Genomic DNA, 24869 nt, shown 5'->3' with positions numbered 1-24869 from the left:
CATCCAAGCTCTACTAGTCTTTTTTCTTTCTTGTAATGTCAGAACTCTGCTAAGAGTATTCAGCTGTTTCTCAAATATAATTTTATAGAATACCAATGTAATCTATTCATCCTCCAAAGTTAAAATTGTAAAAATTATGCATGGAAGCCAAAAATATATTTCATCTTACAGTAGGAAATGTGAAACAGGTAAAGAGTCTTTCTGAGCAATTAAGCCTTGAAAAAAAAAAAAAGATCATTAAATTATTTAGCAAACAAGAAAAAGAAGCTCCTATAAAGTCACAAAGTTCTTCCCCCAAAAATGTCTTCTGAACACTGGTATATCAATGCAAAGGAAATTTAGGATATATGTAAAAATCAATACAGAATGTATGCAAATATCAGAATTACCACAAGGAATGACCCTGCATGGCTGCCACAGGGATAATTCTAAGGAGAAGCTTCCATATTACTAAAACAATAGAGAAAATATTTGGCAATACTTACGACGTTTCCTCTCTGACATCAGAGTACTAGGGATAAATGGGAAAACGGGCCTCTGTAATGAGTTCGTTCTGGTTACGTTACACCAGACAGCAGTAAGACAGTTGGAAAGGTATTTCAATATTCTTAATCAACAAGAAAAATACAGCAGAACAATAATGAGACAGTAAAAGTCTCTCAGTAGAAATATAAATGAAAGAAAATGGGACAGGAGTCTGTATCTCTTCTCTTTATTGTCTGCTGCTACCGGTATTGGTGTAGCTCAGGGAGGTTCATGATTTTTAAAGGCAGCTTTGGATCAATATCACCTTCACTATAAGAAGCAAAAAGTTCCTTGAAAATGAGCTTCTAATTTTTCCCAAGTAAACGCAGTTCCAAACACACATCACCTTTTAGTTAGGCTCACAGAATTACATAATGGTCATTACAGTGCATAATTTCTAATTGTTAAAATACCTAAGTTCTGTATTACCTCATTATCAACCTACTTAAGCATCAAACAAAACCCAAGTGGTATTTGTCAGTAACACTGCATCTATAAAAATAGGTCCGTGCAACACACCTATACATACACACCATATGCAGACATAAATCTATGTGGACACACACACAGGTGTACATGCACGATGTGAAGGTACCTATGTATACAACAGTCAGCTCTGCATAGTGCAGTTCGCAACCTTTTGGTGCTATATAATATAAGGTAGGCGACAGCCGTATCCAGACACCTCGCGGGCCCCAGGCCGCATCTGGAGTCCCTGGCAGATCACAGTTGGCTGGGCTGCCCACTGTATAACAGATGCTGAAACAGACAGCGTAGGTATCTGGGTAAACTGCAAATCAGAGTTATCGAAGACATATGGTACTGCTGGGAAGAGTTTATTGTTTTAAGGATCCAAAGGTCAGGAGTAAAAGACATTTCAAAGTAATTTTATTTCCAGTACGGCCTCTAAATTTGGATGAGCATAAATAAAAATGTATCTGCAAATGTAAAAAACCACCCCCCGAGAACGTGAACAGGATTTATAAGTTATCATATTTGAAGATCATAATTGTCTCCAAACACTGTTGCTATTTTAGCTAAGTCATCCAAGTTGCGGTGAACAGAATTCTCAAACCTCACCCCCACGCCCCCAGTGCTGGGGGACCAACGCCTTCCCCTTGAGCGAGAGCCGCACTGTGCACATGACAAACTATCACCCCCTATTGCGGTATCTTACACGAAAGGAGGGACATCGCAGACGGCAGTAAAGCCCACGCCAGCAGAAGGGAGCCTGCCCTGGGTGGGCCTGATGTGATCGGGGAACCCGTTAAAGAAGACAGAGACGCCCCTGTGGGTCTTCAGGAAGCAAACTCGTAGCATGTGCAGAGGGCAGGGGACAGGGGTGGCTTCCAGGATCTGCAGGTGCCCCAGCTGACAACCAGGAAGACAGCTGGGACTTCAGTCATCGAACCACAAGGAACTGAATTTTCCCAGCAACAGTGAACATGGAAGAAAACCCTAACATCAGGTGAGGGCACAGCCCCAGCTGGCACCTTGATACCTGCTTCCATCAGAAACGTCCACACTTGGAAAACATCCCTGCGTTCAAATAGGTCACAAGATGTATTTATACTTTTGGTTCACAGGATCAATACATAAAATGTGCCGTCATGTCTTATTGTCCAATAACTGTGCTGTGGCAATACTGCCAATAATAACCCTCTCAGCTCAGTAGCCGAGTGGGTCAGGGCGCATGGGGTAAGATGCATGGGTGGGGATCCGAATCTTACAGAAGAGTAGGATTTAAATATCAAGGACCTTTTAAAAGGCGTGGACCCAGTGTCTCCACGGACGTTTGCACAGAACCAAATGTCTAGCACCTTTTGGCATGGATAGGATCACATGTCCACCAATCAGTGAAGTAAGTCAGACAGAGAAAGACCAGCTCTTACTTCTATGTGGGATCCCAAAACGCCAAACAAATAAGCAAAAAACCCACACACATACACAGACTCATAGAGAAAGAGATCAGGCTGGTGCTTACCAGAGTGGGGGATGGGGTGGGAGATTGGAGGAAGGTGGTGGAAGGGACAAACCTCTAGTCATCAGATAAGTAGGCTGTGGAGTGTCAGGGACCACCCGTGACTACAGCTAACACCACTGTGTGACACGCAGGGCAGTTGTCGAGACAATAAATCCTGAGAGTCTTCATCATGAGGAAAAGCACTTTTTCTTTCCTCTTTTTCTTTTTCTTTTAGTGTACGCACATGAGATGATGGATGCTAACTAAATTTATTGCAGTAATCATTTCGCGCTATATGTAAGTCAAACCATTATGCTGCTTACGTCATAGACAATGACGTATGTCACTTCTATCTCATTAGAGCTGGGCCGGATAAGAGGACAAGCTAGACTTAACTAACTATTTGGAATGGCGCCACACTCAGCACAAAATGCATATCCATTTAAATTATTTGTATTGTATATTTCACTAAAAAACATTTGTAAGAGTGATACTCACTTCCTTCTTAGCCAGCGTGGTGTGCTATGAGAATCTTCTGGAATATAACAAACTTTTGCGTTTCCCCTCAAGAGACGTGTAACACTGGGTTATATTTTGTTTTACTGATCTTGTAGCAAAATATACGTTTTTTAAAATTTGTCAAATATATGCACTTATGTCCTTCTGTCTCAAACTGAACTTCTAATAGGCAGTCAGAAATACAGAAATTTTAAATATTTCAATGAATAAACTATATTTTGGCAAAATGGGCTATGAAGATTTAAAATGTATTTTAGCAACATTGCTAATGACAAGCTGAAAAAAGCTCTCCTTTTTTCGTTTCCGAGATCGTCTCTCATCTCCCCTACACTAAGTCCCCATCACCACATGTTTCTCGGCAGTAGAGGAGCAACACGAACAGCGTGGAGAAGGCGTGCTACAAAATGGAGGGCGTGTTGGTCCAATTCAGGGTACAAGAAAAAAGGCGTAGCGCAGATATCACAACTTGTTAAGCTGAAATCTAAGTGTTTTGTAAGAGTCTGTTTTCCTTTAAAATTCTGACTACCGATGATAAAGAAATATATGATGAGAAATTCTGGATTTCCTTTTATCCTAAAACTCATCTGGGAAGTATTTCATCTGACCACAGCCTCAGGTAGTCCTTTGTCACTAATTAGAGAAATACTGAATATTTCAACTATAAATCACGTAATTATATTTGTCAGCCTGCTCTAAACTCATTAATTATTTACTTGTAAAAATCTTTGATGAAACGCTATCCAGAGGCTCATTTCTGGAACTCAGACCAGGAGCTCTAGTTCCACTTCTGTCCCAATTAAGCTCAAGACGTGAGACCGCGGATACACTGTTGTGATGTGCACTGATTCTCCGCATCTCTCACCATGAAGAAATGAGTCCCATTACTTACAACTCAAGCATCTACTGCTGTCCTTACTAAAGCATTAAGTCACTGTCACGTTCCTTCACACGAGAAGCTCCTATGAGTTTTTCCTGATGTAGTCTCTTTTATAAAGATCAGGGTACAGCACAAATAAGAGTGTTTAGAAAACAATTACAGGATTTCTTAGGGCCAAAAAGAAAAACCCTTCTTACGTGAGCACTCTCACTGTCTTCTCACGCAGCTCAGCAGCCGGCATCTCCACAACCCCCGGGAGAGTGGAGTGTGAGGCAACAGGAAACTGCTGATGCTTACACAGCCACCCAGGCCCACCTACTGGCCCCTCGCACAGAGACGTGTAGCAGACGTAAGACCCTCACCTGTCACAGGTACAGGTACCACATGCTTATTGAGCTACTACTATGGGCCAGGTACCTCCCTGGAAACTGAAGGCAGCCTGGTGAGCAAAGCGGACACGGTCCCGTACTCAGGAGTGTTAAGTCAAGTGGGAAACGCAGACATCAATCAAACAACCACACATAAAAATATGGTTATTTTACTAACTGGCTGAATTACTAAGTGGTATGAAAGAAGAGTATTCCTAGAGTATTAATAGCATAAAACAGTATATGGGTCACAGGAAACAGCCTTGAGAAAGTGATGTCTGAGTGGAGAACTGAAGGATAAACAGACAAAAACTCAACCAAGAGTGGGGAGAAGAGCACGGCGGTGACGGAAGTGCACCCACAAAGGCCCTGAGGCAGGAAGCTGCAGAGAAGGGGGACGTGATGATCAGAGGGCTAAGTGGGATAAAGAAGGAAAACGTACAGGCCTATCGGAGAGGTGTCATCGTCACACAGGCACAGAGAGCTGTGCGTGTGTGTGTGCACGTATTTGTACGTTTGTCTATAAAAATAAACATATCCGTTAGCCCTCATAATAACACTTTAGACAGGTATTATTAACCCAGTTTCACAGACAGGGCAGCTGTAGCTCAGTCATTAAGATTAAGTACTAAACCAAGGTCGTATAGCACCATAGCTTCAGACGCTTCCATGGCCATCAGAAGTCCCCCGTCTGGACTCGGCTGTCCTGTTACAAACTCCCATGACAACCCACACTGCTCCTTTATCAACATATTACAACTGCAGTGACACAGTTTCCTGTGAGTACTAGCTAAAGGCCCCTCTCGCCCACTAGACAATGAGTTCCAAGGAGGCACAAACCATGTATCTGGCACACAGTAAATATCCAATAAATGAATACATTAAAAAGCAATTTTTTAAAAAAGCTACAAATTGGTATAACTATTTTAGAGAGTAATTTGGCAATATCTGTTATGATTTCAAATACCGTACCCTATTACTCAAATATTATTTATAGAAATCTAAGTATTTATTGATTTATTAGAATATGTATGATATTGTTGTATTGATAGATACAAGGTTTTGTACTTGAGTTTTCTCTGCAAGAATTTAAAACAATGGAAATAGTCCAACTGTCAAGCAATAATTAAATACACTGCGACGTGTCTCAGACAGAATACATTTATCAGTTTATATTTGTGTGTGTGTGTGTGTGTGTGTGTGTGTGTATGGATGCACATGTGTGCGTAAACACAGAATAAAGCTAGAAAAGTTCTGTGCACATAAAAGTCAGTGGTGATCTGACAGATGGGAAGGTAGGCATGAAAAGGTAAGGCTCTGCACTACTTGAGAAAGCTAATGCAAGACCAAAGGGGCTTTCATTTTACATTTAAAAATAAACGAAATAAACACTAAGCTTACCAAGTCAAGTGGAGAGAGAAGCCATGCTACGTGTGCTATTAACGTGCATCAATTCACAGGAAGAGGAATTCTAGCTGAAGAAGAACCAGGAGACAGCTCCCAAGTCATTCAATCGTTCTCCTCCAACACAGTTAGACACCTGGTCAGGTCTAAAATATCATCACGCAAGTGTGACCAGGATATGAAGACGTTTTCCTCATGTGAAACTGCTTCAAACGTCATTACGGACTTTGGTGTAAGTTTTGTAGTGACCATTACACTGAGACGATTATAAGATCCACAGGTTGGAGTTGATGCCTTTCAGGCCTTAGAAGAGCTCCAGGGACCTGGGAAGCCGAGCGGGCTGCCGCGCCGCTGACGAGGCACACTGACGGTACCCGCAGTGAGAACCGGGATCCTTAAGGCTACACAGCAGCCCCCACCTTGTTACTCCTCCTCTGGGGAGAACCAGCCCAGAACCAGCAAAGTGCATTGAGTTGCCCATCAGCTTATAACTTAGTAGGAATCAGCTGGCACCTTTTATTGTTTAGAGAAGCTTCCTAGTCTTTTACATGAGAGGCACCTTCCGACTGTAGCCAGAAGCCCCGGGCTGTTGTAAGAGTCCAGTTATCAATTCTGTAACGGTAAGTGACCAGTCATTACCAAACAGATTCCGTGGCCCTCAATCCATCTCACTGTGCCCACTGGGTCAGTTGATACAAGATCTCCCCGATGTAAGACCCCGTAAGCTAGGATGCTGATTCATCGGCACAGTAAATGTAAGCGTGCACTGACAGATGCTTCCTTCCTCACTGGCCTGAGAAGAGGGAACGTGCTGGAGATGGAGGCGACAGGGCTTCTGTGAGGCGCTCTGGCGGCGCATTACTTCTCTGGTGGTGAAGGGACAGGAGAACCTTCCAAGGTAAATGACATGGGCTCACGGGTACGTGCGCAGTAGGGGCAAAGGAAGAAAAGCAGTTTGGACAAGGGCGAAAACTCTAGAAGACGGTCATGCCCCAAATCATCGATCTTTCCATGGGGGGCAAGACTTTGTAACTGCACTTATCTGTTCCTTTTACCTGCCTTCAGGCATATTTGCCCAATGCGGATTCGCCCTCTTTCCTCCCCACTATAATTAAATAACTCTTGTACCTAAAGGTTTAAGCACAGAATTGTATCTTGTCTCTTTTGTAAGGACTGTGTTTGTCTTTCCATGTCTCATCGATAGGCACCTGTTTTGCAAAATTCTGCATTTGTGTATTTGTATTTCTTTTTAAAATTCAGACTATAAATTTTTATTGTTCATTAATTTGCAAAGACATATTTTGTTGGTGATTAGCTGTTTGTGCAAGTGATGGGAAGTCCCTACAGCAGAAAATCAGATAACCGATTAGAAGTGAGTCACTCTATCCATGGGATTTAAACAGTCAGCTTGATAGCATTCTATGATAGTAAGATATTACCTTCCGCGTTTGTAGTGCTTTTATAACTTAGAAAGCAGCCTCCAAACTGTATTTACCTGCCAGAGGAGGAAGCTGAGCCTGGGGAAGGTAAGTGGCATGGCAGTTCCTGCGGCTGGGCTCAGACCGGAGAGCAGGGACTCATTGCCAGCGCCTGCCAAGGCCTTGCTCAGAAAACCTGGGAAGCCTTTGCAGGGAATGAATGCGAGCTGTGTGCATCGGCATTTCTCAGGGAGAGGGCAAGGGTTCTCACCCGCTTTTCCTGAGGAGTTCTGTGATACCAAAATCTCTAAGGGCCACTACAGGAAGACACATGGACTCCTGCGTCAGCCAACCCTAATTTCAAGTGCCAGTTCTTCTATTTGCTAGGAACGACACTTCTCTTCCCTAGGTGTCAGGTACAGCTCCCGGAATCCTTGTGAAGACTGAGGAGGAGAACGCAGACCAAGCACCTAACATTGTTTTTAACTCCTCCCAATACCTTCAGGTAGCAGAGATTACGAGCTGTGCTCCCGGCTCTCCGAGGGGCTGAATATACACACGGACAATGGCCAGACCACATATAAAAGTAGAACTTTGAACCACAACCTTCAGCAACCTGACCAGAAAACCAAACTTTTATCTATAACCAACAAGCCAGTCGGCTGTGTCAGGCTTGTTGGAAGCCAGCCCGCTCCCTCCAGCGACGATCCAGGAAGCTAGGCAATCGCTTGGGTAACAATCCGCCCCAAATGGCTAGGGCCTGATGAAAAACTGACAGCTTCCCTAATTTGTGGCCCCACTTCCAACTCAGGACCAAGCAGAGAAAGCCAGAGATGCATCTCTAGCCAATCACATAAGATGCCCCACCTGTAGTGAGGTCACCCCCAGCTTCTCCACGCCGACAGCCTCCAATCAGGGCACACATGACGCTGTCCCTTGTTTCCTCTGCACAGATTTCCCACTCCTCTGCTGAGTCTCTGCCAGAGCATTAGTGACAGTGGCTGACACCCTGCTACACCAGCTCAGAATAAATAGCCTTTGCTTTTCTTGTTTGCTTCTCTTCGTTGATTTCCACACTGTTCAACTCCTCTCCCAGAGCAGAAGTTTAGCTGGGCACGTGACCAGACAAATGAAGACGATATATTCCAGCCTCCCTTGCGGCTAGATACACTCATGACTCAATTCTGGCCTTTCGGATGAAACTGGAAACACTGTGTGGCAACATCCAGTAATGTGCCTTAACATACAGCCGGCAAGCACCTTTTGTCCCTTCATGCCGGGATGATGACTGGTCCGCTGTAAACAGGCTTGGTCTCTGAGAATTTGATAGTTCAGAACTGCCATATTGGCCCCAGAATTTTATGTAATGCAGATATATAAGTAACAATAATACAGCAGTAACGTACACTGTATCACACACATCCTTACTACGTGTGAGGCAGTGTTCTAAGCTCTTAATAATTACCAATTAATCATGTACCTACAAGGTACATTCTATTATTATTCTGATCTTGAGAAAATGCAGCAAACTGAAGTAACTTACCCAAGGACACGCAGTTTTTAGGCTACTGCTATTTGGGGTTTCTATAACGTGCAGCTGAACTTAAACCCGATTAATATGCCTTTAGCAAAGAAAGTGAAGTAACTGTTAAGTGGATGAATCAGGTTTGATGTGCCAGGTCTGAATGCAAAGCCAATTTCTTCTTTGATGAATCCCTCCCAGAAACAGGTCAGCCTGCTCTAGAATCCCTTTCTGTCCCCCTTTGCCTGATGTCCAGAGATACAGGATTAAGGCTGGTCTGCTCAGAGGACTCCGGCTGCAAGATTTTAACTTTAGCTCATAGAAGACAAGTCTCTTGGTCTAGTTCCAAGTTAGTTTCGAGCATTCACACATCTCGGTCGACTAGCTTGAACTTCACCAGCTATGCCAGCTTTAGAATCTTAACCATCACTACTGCCTACCATTTGTTATATACCCACCCTAGGTTAAGCATTGCATTGAGGTCTTTAATTTAAAGTATCTGATATGCCTGTATGTGTATTAGACAACTCTATTAGAAAAAAACAAATCTTCAGGTGTTTTTAAACCTTACCTTTATCATTCTGGAGAGATCACCAGCATCTGCTAATTCCAAAACTATGTTTAGTTCATTATCTTCAATGAATGATGCATAATATTTAATTACATTTGGATGGTTCAGTTGCTAAGGAAAAAAAAACAGGCATCAGAAAGTTTTCTAATTGTAAATTCCCAAGCGTCACTTACAGTTTTGTAACTTAATAAACTTAGTTACTATGTTTCATTTTTAAGTTACAGAAATATTAACATGACAGTGTACTTTGCTTCAACATAGTGAATTTTGAAACAAGTATTGTAATTATTAAACGTAAAACTAGATATCAATTAATTTTATTTTAATATCCTTTACGAGAAATAATAAATTATGTACCTAAAATTTTTAAAAGTATTTCTACTCTAATTAATATGCACTTAATGAATGACAGAATTAAATCATCACTTGTTAAAAATTATATCTTTCAAAATCAGAGCTGTCATTTCAGGACACTAATTGGTAAATAAAGCATTCACTTTTACTCCTATTTTGAAGTTAGGGCTGATCCTAGTATAACTACAGCCAGTGATTAAACAAACAAACAAAAACTGGCATCTATTACACTGTACATACTGTTTCTACAAATTACTTTTAGTCAAATAATATAAATATATGGGACTTATTTATCTATGGGGGCTGATTCACCATGTAAAAATACATGAATCAGTCTATACACAGTTAAGATCTTTTTGTACAATCTTTCGGTTCAATCTTTAAACAAGTTAACATTAGACAAATAGTTTCTCAAAGAAAATTATTCAAGAATTATCCCAGAGAGTATATACATGAGTTTTTTCTCTTCTTTCAACTTAGAAGTTTTTCCCCAACAAAGTTTATGTATATTTTCAAAGTACTTACTCCATGTCCGAGGAAGTAACTACAACTAATAGAATAGTTTAAAAGCATGGATCATTTTGAACTTACTCTTATCTGTTTGGATCCATCTGAATCATTTTAGGCACAAACAAAAAAATGGATGTCATAAAGAACACCCAGGTCCTACTTACAAGTTAAAGATGTAAGAAGCCACAGCATTCCTCAAAAGAAATTTTACAAGAATAAAAGCAGCACAGAGATAACTGAAATTTCAGTCACATCCTTTGGGTGGATGAGAAACTGAAAAACTAATTCTGACATGGGCTCCACATCACCCTTCCTAAATCTGGAAAATGATTCAGAAATACTATTAAAAAACATGGGGGCCATTTGGGGTCCACATTCTCCATATATCACATCTTGAGATCATTACTAATGGGCATTTATATTATTTAACCTTTAAGAATATGTCTTAATTGGGATGGTCAAGAAAAGAGTTCTTCAATGTTTTATACCCATTTTATCTATTTCATAGTTTGAAATGGGGGCAAAAAAGAAAGCTAATCCTACCAAATGTTCCGATTAAGTTATTTACAATGAATCCAAAAGGTTAACTCTATTCTTCAATATACTAAGATTCAGACTTATATAGTTCAAATAAGAGTGAGATAAGTTAAGTCTTAAACATCGTTTTGCTTGTTAAGTGTAATATTTTAATACATTACTTTTATCAACACATTTGGTTATGTTCAAAACAGCCAATAGTCCACCAGTGATTTACCTTAAGGAGATCTATTTCTTTGATACAATCAGCACGGGCTTTGGCGTCCATTAAATCAAATATCTAAAAATAGAATCCAGAATTATTTAATAAAATAATCATCTATAGTTCAAGCATTCTGATATTCTGTACATAAGTATACACACACTGAAAACGTTCTTTCTGATTAGCTTGTAGGAGCTGTAGAGATCTGTAGGTATGTTTTTTCATGTTACCACCAGGGCTCCCGTTTTCCCTCCAAAGGCAGTCAGGAGTACAAACGGGAAAAGACAACAGCTAGGTATTTCAAGTCTTACGTCCAAGTGGACAGAATGGAAGTTGTGATCATTAATACAATCAAATAATAGTTAATATAAATTGAACAATTAATATGTGCTAACCATACTTCATGAACTGTCTCATTTAATTCTCATTTAATCCTTAAGGTACAATAATATTAGTAATCCCATTTTACAGACGAAGGCAAGCAGGTTTAGAAAGCTTAGGAAGTTGACCAGAGTTCACACAGGTAACTAATGGAGCAGTCAGAAGTCATTCCCAGAGTTAACTAACGATACCCCAGGCTCGGAACCACTAATCTGCAGGACCAAATCCTGTCTAAGAGGTGTGATGCCCGCATTCTTAGTGGGGAGCTATCACTCCAACGAGGTGAAAATTGGTTCTTTGGAGAGAGGAGCGACAAAAACCTCTTGTTTAAGCATAAAGCACAGCTACATATAAAATACATAAACAGATACACTGTATCTGTGGAATTAAAGTTTCACGGGGGATGGGTAATTAGGAGACAATGTCTGAAAAGGCTCCTTGGGAGACGATAATGAAGAAAAGGTTGAGAAATATTGGTCTAATGTGAAACACGTAAAAATAAATAACACAATCAAAGGGCTATTTCACATGTCCCTGAAAACAAAGAAATCTCTCAATGTCCTAAGTGTGTGCAAAGCAGACAATAAAAGCAAGATCCTAAATATTACAGAAACTATCTGGGTAAGTCAACACTACAAGCTGATGGAAACCCCAGTGACGTAAGAAAACAACTTGAATGACTTTCTGTCCATCAGCAAGATCAGGGCTTCCTGACGGAGACAACCGGCCAATCGGACGTTCCAGGAAAAGGCGGTGTGTAACCTGGCAGGAGATGCATGATCCCAGCGGTGTTACGTCGAGGAGCAATTCCGGGACACCTACCAGAGGGCATCGCCTCCTTACAAACACTGCTGCGATCCTCGGCACGTTCTCATAAGGCAGGTAAGAATGGCTCCCATTCAGACGGGAGGACGGAGGCTCACAGAGGTTAAACACACGCGCCGGTCGTAACACTAGGAAGTGACAGAACCACGACTAGAACCCAGGGCGCTCCAGCTCCAGAGTCTGTGTTTTCCCCAATGGCCCAGGCTGTTGCGAAGTCTAACACATACACAACTGACTGGTACCATGTTCCCCGAAAATAAGACCTAGCCAGACCATCAGCTCTGATGCATCTTTGGGAGCAAAACTTAACATGAGGCCGGGTATTACATTATATTTATTATTATATTGCATTACATTATATTATATTAGACCCGGTCTTATGTTATAGTAAAATAAGACTGCATCTTATATTACTTTTTGTTCCAAAAGACGCATTAGAGCTGATGGTCCGGCCAGGTCTTATTTTTGGGGAAACACGGTAAGTTCTAAAATGCATGCGTGTGCAACATGTGGTGTCATGAACTAAAAAGGGATTCTCCACGTAGGGAGGGTATAACGTGAAAGCTGTACCTTGAAGAAGTACAGGATTCTGCCAGTAGCAATACAGGTATTCATATCTAAAGCCTAAAGTAAATACAGAAGATGCCGGCAGGAGGACAGCTCATATGAGGCAACTTGGCTCTATCGCACTCTTAACAACCAAATATGCACGCGGTTCTAATTTTTCCTTAATTAAAAAAAAAAAAATCAATGAAGAAAAACATAAAATTTTAAAACAAAAATAGAATCCGTAAACTCACTTCCTTAAAGAATTTGAGTTTTTGCTCACTCCCTTCCATTTCTTGCACAAAAGTAGTGAAAAGTTACAACAGTATATAAAACGATAGATGCTTTTTCATGTAACATTACAGAAAAATACTTTCCCTATTTTACAGTCTTCAACTTCATTTTGATTGTACAGTTTCTAATGAAAAGTGCAAATATCAAGTTTATGTTTGTCAAGTTTTAATGTGAAACAGCTAAGCATTGAATATTGTTAAGATTTGAAAAAACATACTCGTGTCCTAGTCAGTGGTTTACAAAAAGAGAGAGAAACTGATGGTATCAGAGTTCCTCGCATTTATTTACATAACAAAAAAGGAAATGTGTACAGCAATGCATATATTAGAAATAGTAGCTTCTCTTTTCTCCATTAGTAGTAATTCTAACCACGTTAGCCACAGTGAATTGTGTTACTACTATGATTTCAGGACAGACAGAATGGAATGGAATGAAAATGAAACAAGCAAAATAAAACAAAGAAAGGACTATGAGTGGCAAGTCACTGTCACAAAGTTTATATAAAATATCAAGTAAGAAATTTTTTTGCAATTGTCAAGCCCTCGTACATATCAAACTTTGGGAAAATGAGAGCGAGTCTATTAGATAATAATGGACACTAATAGCAGGGGTTAAAAAAAAACAACAACTACCTGTATTAAAGCACAGTGTGACACAATGCATGGAAGGGAAAACCTTATGCACCGCAATCCTCTCCAAGATACCTGCTTTATTCTACACACAGATTAACATAAGGTTAACCTGCTCATGTCCTTGCTTTCTTTCACAAAACCATGTTGCACGCCAACTTATTCGATTTTATTCTAGATAAAATAAGAAAACCAGCTTGCAGTCCTCGGAATGGACCATCAGACGCAGAATGCAGACGGAACACGGAAAATTCACACACAATGTGCGAGAGCTGCTGGTACTAAGCGATGGGAGAACCTCCAGGGGGAGCAGTATGGCGGCCAGGGGCTCCCACACTGGATTTATAGATGCGGGAAAGTGTATTACACTTTTCTGTAAGGAACCTTACAGAAAAGGAAAACCAAAAGTTCATTACTTAAAGGTATAAGTTTCATATTGAGCAATTTCACATAGAAAAGCCTCTGTTTCCCCAAAGGCCCCAAATGATGCCAGAAAAATGCTGTTGTTACTATGTAACACATTAAATAATAAAAGCAAATGTTCATGTAAACAGAAAACTTTGGACTTGACGTTAGTTACAGGAAACACACACACTACTCATGCTTAAAACTGAAGATGGCAAGAGAAATTGCTCATTTTTGCCAAATCATGAAAGCGGTTGCCGCTCCCGGGAAGTACCAGCCAGAAAGGACTTGGATATCACAGAAGTGGGGAAGTACAAAACTGCCAATGTCTTAGACCTTGAAGGGATTCCTGAAAACATTTTCTTGTTTTCAGGAGACAGAGAAAGGATAACTCTGGTGCTCGTGATTAAAATGAAGAAAATCACACACCTGGAGACATGTATAAATCTAATCCCCCAGTAATCAATGTCTCTGTGATGGAAAAAATTCTTAAAAACAAAAGACAGTGAATGAGATGACAATAAATGTGTATGAGAGGTTTATGAAACCCTGACTAGACACAAAATACCAAGCTAGAAGCATACTACACAGAAATGCCAATCTTTAATTCAACTTAAAATTAAACTAATTTGGAATATCAAAGTAACCTTTATTTTTAACTGGATTCTCAAAAATATCAAGTCACTCCTCAAACACTAAGAGAAGTAAGGACTGCTGGCATATTTAAGGCAGAACTAAATTCTGAACCAAATACATTTAATTGGAAATTCAGAAGTATCATTGTCTCTTAGCCAGCAAGTCAAGACAGAAATAACAACTGAACCTTGAGATTAAATCATTCCCAGACAGACTCAAAGCTGTCTGATTTCCTGAGCAAGAAAAGGCAACACATACAGGCAAAAAAGAATCTAGATTTTGTAAAAATATTTTTCATAAAATATTTACAACCTTGTCTTCAGAAGGCATCTTTTTTGGCTCTACCAAAGTTTCTTTGAGTTTTTTTTTAAGTTATTTTATACTTGGAAAGAGCAAAATTATTAGCAGTGTTTAGACAAGTCCCGGCTGACAAGTTCTTGCTATTCTCTGAATCGCTTAAAAAGTGTTCTTTTGTCATCTTCAAATTTTGCCAAAATTACTCATGATTACTAAAGCTACATATCTTTAAGAGGGAAAAGAGGCCTCCAAGTATCTTAACAGAAATGTGCGTGAACAGACATATGTCAGTTTGTTAAGAAAGCCCTTTAAATAGATGCAGGAGAGTCCAAGGGACCAGGTGTATCTCACTGTAGGTAAATCTTGCACAGCTGCACCTCGTAACCAAGTATTTCTGGGGCGTCCCCAGCTTTACAGGAAGCAAGCAGCCTGTCCCTGAGTCCCTGTGATAAGGCCTCAGCCTTCCGTCCTGATGTCACCCTGGTCTATGCCTCTGTGCACCTGTGTCCTCGTCCCTCTTGGCCCTGGTGCCAGCACAGCTTCCAGGTCTCTAGTCCCACACCACGACTGCCAGACGTCCCAGCGGTTGTGGGGAGAGGGAGCAGCTGTGGTACCTGCCAGCACCTTTCTGGTCTCCTGCCCGCTGGTAGACAGAGACTCTCTCAGAGAATGGCTCTTACGTGAAGGGGTAGAAGGTGGGTACGAGGGCTAAAACCCATCGCACAGGGCTGAGGCGATGTCTCTGTGATGGAAAAAATTCCATTTCCAAATCCCGCCAGCCCTTCCCTGCTGAATACACAGGCACTCTGGAAGGGTGGAGGCAGTGGGTGGGAGCAGGTGGGGCGGGGCAGAACCTGAGCAAGGTGCGTGCGAGAGGCTGACGCCGGCCCCTCTCACAGCCAGGCCTGGAACGCTGCTTCTGTTGGCCCTTCTCTCTTAATGCATCAACGTGTCTGAATTGCAAAGTAAAATTTCTTTCTTGCGGATTCCTGGAGGTCCTGGCAAATGATGGTGTGGAACTAGAAACCTGTTTGGATTACTAATTATTCTATGACTCTTAAAACCTTTGTTTCCCCGGGGACACTTTGTAACTCAACAGTCTAGGGTACAGCAATCTCACGTCTAGTCCATCAGTAAAAACCATGCTCCGTAGGTTTCCTTAACATTAAAAAGCCTCTAAAAATGATCGCAGGACATTGATCTTCTGTTCAGATTTTAGGAGCTGGAAGCCGAGAGAGAGAGAGAGAGAGAGAGAGAGAGAGAGAGAGAGAGAGAGAGAGAGAGAGAGAGAAACAGGTGAACCCAAGGGGTAGGAGAACCAAGACGCATAAGCATAGCAAAAGGAGAGGAAGTTTTAAGAACAACAGACTCTGCAGAGATGTCAGTAAGAAAGCCAACTGCTGCTATTACAGGCAGAGAAGGCAGCTGACGGGGGAGTGGGGGGGGGGGAACAGGGCAGCTGGCGAGAGTCTGAAAGGAAGAAGAGAAGGATTTCATCCAGGGCCCAGGGAGAGTTACGAGAAGATGCATTAGCACGGCTGTGCAATCGTCAGACAGCAGAGTGTCCCTGTCACACAGGAGATGACACTTTCGGCTGAGCATGGATATACATGGGCTGTGGCTGAGGCTTCAGAACAGTCACGTTTAGCATCCACTGTGGACAACATCGCATCATAAATCCACTGATGTGGAGGTTTCTTACACTGTGGTTAAAATATAGCCAAGTGTGACAGGGGGCATTGCTAAAGAAAGGTAAGCAGAACTCCCAGAAACCACCTGGCCCGTCTGTGCTATGGGGCACGGAACAGGCTCCGTGGGACAGAGAAATGAAGAAATGCGCAGTGGGGACACGCCGTGATCGGGGATCAGCAGGACGGGAGCAGATTCTAACAGCGAAGCGCTCACATCACTCCACCACACAGTGAGGTCACGGTGACCTGTCCTCAGTACAGCCAAATCCGTCCCGCGGTCCAGGCCTTTACCTGGTCGTCTTCTAAACCTGGGCCCGCGTCTTCCTGCGGTCCCGAGGACGGACTCCTCACCCTCCCCACCGGGTCTGCCTCCAGCACCACACCACGCTCACTGCCTTCTCGTCACCAAGTCTGTGTTGACCTCAATTGTTGCACCTCTTCACACCATGTCATAAGACTGATAAAATAAAAACCAATTCCAATTCTAGCGCTAATCAATGAGCTGAGTACAATACAAGGAATTACATGTACCAGATCAAAACAATTCTTTGACAACCTTCCAATGCAAAGAACTGAGGTTCTGAGATCAGCTCACATCCCCTGTGAAGACCATCCCTACCTGCCCCTCACCCCGTGCTCCCATTAGAGCACCCACCTCTGACTGGAGGTGTCTTTGCTCCACTTCTGTGGGATCCCATGAGTCCTGTTACTTTGTTTCCCTTCGATTCCAGATGCCTTGCACACTGTGATCACTAACTGGTGGAATGAATCCGTGAGGGGAAGGACGGGGGGGGCAGCAAAGGGAGGCAGGGAGAGACAGAAGCAAAGCTGGCACCCGGAATTTCAAAACTGGCCCATCAGTTAAGGCACCGTATTCGCTTTGGCGAATGGATCATGAGGCTGTGGGTTGATCTCAGAGAGACTGGTCAGGGCCGCCCGCCATATGCTGCGGGCTCAGAGCCCTTCTGAGTACAGAGAAGGAACCTGCATTCAGTACCCACACCTGCTTCCCACATGTAGGTCCCGGGCAGACCTGCAGGAAAGCCACCAGAGCTCAGGCTTTCAAAGGCCTTGAAAAAGTGGAACCTGATGGTATAGGACAAAGTAACGAAGGGCCTGGAAGATGAAGCTGAGCATCTGGATGGTAGTTCTAACGCATCTCATCCCAGATCGTTCGGCACATGTCTGCACCAGGAAAGACACATGTAGGCATCACGGAGGTGGTGTTCAAACAGCAAACACTGAACAACCTAAACAGCACGCAACCGGGAAGAGAACCACTGGGAACTACACAGCAACGCAAAGGATCATGGGACGACATCTATATAAAGTTCAAACAATGCACAAGCAAGTAGACTTATTTAGAAATGCATACAGATGTGGGGAACACTGTACGGAAAGCAAAGGAATGATAAAATTTAGGACACAGTTACCTCTGAGGGAAGGGAGTGGCAGACGTGGGTCAAAATTATCTTTAATGTTTTATTTCTTAAGCTGAGTGGAAGATATGAGAGTGTCTCTATTATTCTTTTTATCTAACATATATGCCATATAAAATCTCTCATAAATATTTACTATTTCCTTAAAAATGTAAGTGAAACTGTTCATCTCTGTAATGGCTGTTGAAAGTATACTGATCCTCTAAAAAGTTAAAACTAAGAAAAAAAAGGAAACCTGGGTTTCACAGATTTCCACACAGAAAAGGTGTCAGGGCTGCAGGGGGAAGTGGGCAGGTTACGGGCAAGTGTGAACAGCAACCACCCAAAAGACACAAAGACAACTGTACAAGGTCAAACATACTCAGAGGCAGAGAGACATGTGTCTTCTTGACCAGAGGGCAAGTGAATTAGAGTTTCCGGGCTTGTGAGGGTGAGGGAAACTTCCAGGGCTCTGGCCAGAGAGCCCTGCGGGCCACGGTGGGGGTGGACATGCTAAATAAGAATCCAGGAAAGAATCCAGGAAAACAGACAAGAGCTGGGATTGAGAGCACGACTGATTCTACAATGATACAAATGCAACATGGAGATTTGAAATACGACATCAGGCCCCTAATTTGATCTGCTTCATTTTTTCTTTCATTTTTTGCCAGTCTGGTCTCTATATTAATTTCATGCCTCACCCTGACCTTCACTGCTACATGTTAATCTCCTACCGTGATGCTCCAGCTGCAGCTCCAGCTAAGGATACGACATCTAGTTACAGGTCCAGTTAGGAGCCATGCCTCACGTAATCTAGAGTTGCGGAAGCTTTTCTAGGATCATTTCAGTCATTACTGAATCCGGGTGAACAAAACCAGCTAACATTTTAAAGTGTAGAGGCAACGGTAAAACCAAAAATTAATTTCCACTGTGTATTACCCTCAATTCGAGCTTTTACAGTACAGCCATTATTCCTTCCCAGAATTCCCAACATAGGACGGTCAACTCCCAATCTATCAGGACATACTTTTCCCTATTTGTTATTCACACAGTGTGGCGTGACAGTGATTTATAGAATTGAAATCATCTTACCTGCACTTTTTTTAAAGCTACTGGTACTCCATCCAAGAGACAGGCCGCTCTATAAACTTCACTAAATTGCCCGCGACCGATTTTCTTTTCTATTCGGAAGTTGGCTAATGTATTATAGCCCATATCTGGTCGCAAGGCCTTCTGTAATTAAAAAAAGTCAGAAAAGTTTTCAGTCACATAATATACACGCAACCTTCGATTGTTTTCACATAAGTAGGTGAGACCTATGGGAAGCTTGCAGATACCCATTCATTCAACAAATAGTCACTGACCCCTGTGCCAGCCAGGCGAGCTACAGATGGTCCTGCACTCAAAGAACTTGTATTCTGGTGGGGAAGAAAAATAATAAGCAAGGTAAATGTGAAAACACACATATACAGTGTGTGAGATAGAAAGTGCTAAAAAGAAAGAACTCAGTCGAAGAAGAGGGATATGAAATGTCAGGGGATGAGAAGGATTTTGAAATTTTGGATAGGAACTCTCTATAAATTGTCTTAGTTCACAGCAAACAAACACATCCCGGGCAGGCGAGTACTTCTTTGATAATTCTTTTCTTTTTCAAAGTACCTCTGAGTTGCAGTGGAATAAATAAATATATATATTCATTTTGTGCAACCTGCCAGCTAATGCATGAATACCTGTGCGCTTCCTGACAGTTATCTAACTTCTACAAAGCACATTTCCAGGGGCAGGGACTTAACTGCCACATCATTACTTAAAAAAAAAAAAAAAAAGACTTTTTTTTTAGCAGTTTCTGGTTCAAAGCAAAAGTGAGTGGGAAGTACAGAAATTTCCCACATACCCCCTGCCCCCCTCACACGCACAGCCTCCCGTTATCAACAGCCCCAGCAATGGTACTTTTGTCACAACTGATGAGCCCAAATGGACACGTCACCGTCACCCAGAGTCCACAGTGACATTAGGGTCACTGTCAGTGCTGCGCATTCTGTGGGTTTGGACAAATGTATAATGATCCGTTATCCGTCATTATAGTGTCGTAACGAGTCACTGCGCTGCCCTAAACAGCCTCTGTGCTCTGCCTGTGCATCACTCCCTCCCCCAACCCCTGGCGACCACTGATCTTTTTGTCTCATTTTGCCTTTTCCAGAAGGTCATAGTTGGAATCATACAGGATGCAGCCTTTTCAGATTGGTTTCTTTCACTTAGTACATAATGACTTTTTTAAACAATATTTTTTTGTTGTTAATGGAAAAAGTTATTTTTTTTTAACTAACACTTTTTAGTCCTTATTATGTTCCAGGCACTTGTAAGAGCTGCTAGAGAAAGAGATGAATCACAAGTGTTTCCTGCTCAAAAGAGCCCACGCACGTGGAAGAGGCTCTGCGCTGTGCTGCGAGAGAAAATTCTAGCATATGGAGAGGGGAGCCAAAAGCCAATGCCTTAGAAATGTTATTCATCGTCCCCGCTCTTTTGTTCACGGACTCATTTATTCATTCACTCACGCACAGGGTAAATGCTAATGAACACCCACTACAGTCAGACACTGTGTTGCTGAGGTTACAACATACACCCAAGGAATACTGCCTTTGAAGCTCCTCACGACACGCAATCTATTTGTAGCATCTGCACCTATAGAAAAGAGGATAAAATACTCTAGTTTATAACTTTTTTTTTTCTGGCTAAACACGCATGGGCCTTTTGAAGACCCCTGGATTATCGATAAACACTCTCTCCAGACCCCTTAGCGCTCTGCTCGTATCCTTCCCGACCTGCTCCCCGCTCCGCACCAACATGGAAGGAACGGGACACTCTCCTGGGCCTGACTAGTGCCCCGTCTAAGGAGGCTGAACACTAAACACCTAACAGTGCAATCAAAGCACTGGTTCATAAACATCAGCTCCCACCTGAGCGCTTAGTCCTTCAAACAGGCCTGGTTTCAGGTGACCCATCACTCATGCAGAGGGCTACATATGGGCGGTACTTCATATTAACCCCACAGACATTTTATCTTGCTAATTTCAGTACATCTATCACGCTACCGAAAACTGCAAAAGTCTTCTAAAGTTGCACTGTGATTCACATACAGTGCTTCTCAAAGAGAAAAAAAGGGGCAATAATTTCTGTTATTGTGCACTGCTTTTCTTTCCTCTGGAAGTCCAAATATGGACAAGAAAAAATGCCATTCTCCCTTTAAGACATGTGAAATAACTAGAATACAAGAAATGGCAAAATTTATTTAATAAGCATAAACCCATAAGTACCTATTAACGAGTACCAGGAATAACCACTACAACAGAAGGCTCCATTTTGGTGCCTCCGGCTCAACAGGTCCCGTATATCAGGACTTTATACACCATCTAATGCAATGCTCTTGACATTCTGTAGTAGATGCAATCAAACCAAACCTGGTCCTCCTGACGCCCAGCGCAGTCTTTGCTCTGCTGCCATGGTTACCAACCAGTCACCTCCATGACGACCCAGCACTATGGAACCCTACCTGATGATCCAGAGATTTCAATGTCATCTTTTTAATGGGGGGAAAAAAAAAACTGGGAATAGAAACGCATGCTAAACATGAAATGAAAATGAACGTATGTATGCACCATAAGAAAAAGAAAAGTAAAATTACCAAGTGAAGGGAGCCAGCTTGCCATGCTATTACTCATTTTAAGATTTCTTTTTGTAATCTGTTTCTTAACTTTAAATAAAAGTTTCATTGAAAGAGATTTTTTTAATTGCCTGTGCTTTTCTAAGAAAGCTTTTTTTTTAAAAAGAACTGACACACTAACTAGGCTCATCTGCAGCAGCTGAGAAACAGAACCCTTTCCTCTCCGATATGGGTACAGACCGTTCTTTCTCCTGGTGAAAACGTGTCCGTCTCAGCAGCACGACACAGCTCCACCAGCAGGAACACGACCTGCCAGTCCATATCCCCTAAATGTGACTGGGAATTCCATCTTCTGTCTGCGCAATAACTGACAAATATCAGCGTGAACCGCTAAGGCAGGCAGACAGCCGCATGCTGAGAGCAAAGTCTCACTAATGTGTTTTGGCATTCAGGGCTGTAATCACACATTTACATATGCAATGACCTACATTTGCATGTCAGATCACACACTGTCTTGGTTTATTAAGACCGGGCACCTCCCTGTGCTTGGCGGCCGGAGTGGCGAGAGAGGGCCAGAGGGCGGTGTTTTTTGGCAGTTGAGGGATAAACTGCCACCAAGGATTAGGCTGATATGGCCTGAGCATTAGACACTTCATTAGACATAATCTGTTTAACAGTGGGCACTGTATGTAAACTTCACAGCCCATTTGCCGAACCCTTCTCCCCCCATGGCATTTCTTCAAAGGACAGTGTGGGTGAGTGACAGCTTGTCTCATCTGCTCCCATGTCCTGTCACCCAGTGTAGACGTGGAGAGCTGACATGAGAAGGAACATAGCTGCACATGGCTAACTACCCGTGGGTCTCTTTGCGACACTGCCACTTGTATACAAACAAGCTTGTGTAGGAGGAGGTCTCCTGTAGGAGACGGTCAGACAGGTGCTACACACCCCTGGTAGTGATTCTGGGCGACGGGATTGGATGCCACACCTCATTCTCATGTGCTGTATCCCACCGTAGGTAGCACTGCAGTAGGTGCTTTAAACAAAAAGATGGTATCATCAGACGCGTGCCCACTCAGGAGAAGAACTATTTTTAGGAAAGAGCTATATTCTCTTTTTTGAATAATGTCCAATTCCCCCTATTTTTTTCGTTTCGCATTTAGTTATACTGGGAATAAAATCACTCAGCAAAATAATGAGATTCAAATCAGTATGAAATACAAACTAGATGAAATCACTAAACTGCCTTTTCACCGTTCTCAATTTGGTGGACAAACTGGGTCTCGGTCACCTGCAGTCCCTTCATGACCAGGTATTTCCCTGAGCTGCACAAAATGGCTTTGGATTGGCTCTGAGTCACCTGTGGATCTCCAACGTTCATACAGTAAAACACGGCTGCTCTGTTTCTCCCACTACAAATAAGGACACTGAGGCCTTACCTGTGACAGGGCTCTTAGTCACCTCTGCGCCTGGCTGTGGGCCTCACCCGCCAGCCACACCTTTCGCTCCCCAAGTGCCCCACGCTCCTTGGCCTTATCACGCAAGGCACTGGCTGGTCCCCACGCCTCACGAATAGCTTCGCCCTCCACACCTGGCAAACCGGCCCTCCACTCGGAGGTGCAGAGGCCGGCTCTGCAGCTCCCTCAGGCAGCTTTCCTGCCTCCTGCTTCTGCTCCCCGAGGAGCTGGCAGCAGCCACACAGCTCCAAAAACAGGTATAGCAACTCGGGCACCGAGCTAGGCTCTAGGTCTCCCTGGACTTCGGTTACTTGTGTACACATACGTATTTCTCCCTCCGTACACTGAATTTCTCAAAGGCAGAAACCGAGTTTTGTCTTTGTATCCAGATGCCATGAAGGTGTTTACTTATTTAGCAATAAATATTTACTGAATAAGTGAATGTCAGTGGAAGACCTTCCTGAATGTAGAAAGCTTTAAGTGCATGCTGCATGACCGTGACCACGGACGGGCTCTGAGCACAACCTGGCCGGGAAGGTTGCAGTGCCGCGGGGAAGACCCCAGAGCTCCGCAGAGAGGCCAGGCCTCTGCCTCTAGCCACTTCCCAGTGCAAAACCCAAGTCCCTTGAACCCCCATTAAAGGAGACTGGCAGTGACCCACTGACCCTGAGGGACACCGGAAGCACTGGTCACTGTCCCAGTGTTGCCCCAGGGCCTGACCTCGGCATGGTGTCACCAGAGAGCTCAATGAGGCCCCCGGTGCCCGGCTCTGGACTCAGTCGGCTGGCTCAGAGCCAGTTCCGACGCTCGGGGCTGTTCTGAGCTGGGCAAGCTTCCCAAGCCTCGTTTCCTACTTCTGTGCCACGGGCCCGCCCAGTGACGAGTGAGGTTACGCATAAGCACCTAGGACAGAGCCGAGCACATGCCCAGTGTCCATGTCATTCAGGACTTCCCACCCCCAAGAGAGCCAGCAGTGACACCTTTCCACCAACTCACCCTCACAGTAGGGCTCTCGTGTCTGGAGAGCCTCGTTTCATGACCTCAGTTTTCCAGATGAAAATTCTTTAGTCTCTACCTCAATTTTCTTGTCTGGTCCCGCTTTCTCTGGGTCACAACTGGAGTTTGCCTGTCTGCTGCTAGACTTCCCCGAAGCCAATGGCCTACTGACTGGCAGTTTTAATACCACCCAGCCCTGGGCTCTGCCTCCAACTGGGAGTCCCCACGTATCGTGTGGACTGGCTTCCTGATTCGTGAATGGAGACAGCCTAGCCCCTGGGGTACAGGGCTACTTCGGTGACAATACAGTATATCTAACTATAGTTATTCTGCCCAAAGTCCTTTTAATAATTATGGGGCAGGGGGAGGCATTTAACATAAAACCATGTTGGGTGGCAACCGGGTTTTCTGGTTGGACACGCTTCAAGTTTAAGGTTGCAGGCAAACTGAAGAGAAGCCCGTAAACCCGAGGACTTTGAAACTGCTTGGTCTCCGTGACAAAAGAGCGCTGAGCAAGGGCGTGGTGAATTCAGCACACGACAGCTTCTAAAATTACTAACCAAAGACTACATACCCCATGTCAGTATTTTCAAACAGATTCATTTTTGAAAGAAGTCTTAAAATATAACTAATTAACATGGATAACATAAGCCTATAGGTTGTTTTTTAATGTTAGTTTACTTCTTAATTACTAACTATGAGACACCCCCAACTCTTGAAAGGGCAAAATTAGAACTGATTTTGGAAGCATTCATACTCCATTTTTGTAGTAATTCATTATGTTTAGCCTCTTGAGATATCTGAATGTATACACTCAGAGGTTATATTATAAAAGCATTCTGAAATCTCAGAAACGTAAATAT

The 24869-nt window shown here is 43.0% G+C and overlaps 1 protein-coding gene across 2 annotated transcripts in view; it reads right to left on the bottom strand.

Moving 5' to 3' along the window:
- NEK7 (NIMA related kinase 7) overlaps positions 1 to 24869 on the bottom strand; it is a 106988-nt gene that overhangs the window by 40330 nt on the left and 41789 nt on the right. The window contains exons 3-5 of one of the 2 annotated variants that reach the window (XM_074317079.1): positions 18985 to 19125; positions 10786 to 10848; positions 9168 to 9278 (exon numbers count right to left, since the gene is read on the bottom strand). In XM_074317079.1, the coding sequence (XP_074173180.1) occupies positions 9168 to 9278; positions 10786 to 10848; positions 18985 to 19125 (315 nt within the window). The remainder of the gene's footprint in view (positions 1 to 9167; positions 9279 to 10785; positions 10849 to 18984; positions 19126 to 24869) is intronic. The other variant, XM_074317080.1, reaches the window with a different exon arrangement.

Source organism: Rhinolophus sinicus, linkage group LG12, assembly GCF_036562045.2.
Source record: "Rhinolophus sinicus isolate RSC01 linkage group LG12, ASM3656204v1, whole genome shotgun sequence".
Taxonomy (NCBI): domain Eukaryota; kingdom Metazoa; phylum Chordata; class Mammalia; order Chiroptera; family Rhinolophidae; genus Rhinolophus; species Rhinolophus sinicus.
This window is presented reverse-complemented; position numbering and strand designations above follow the sequence as displayed.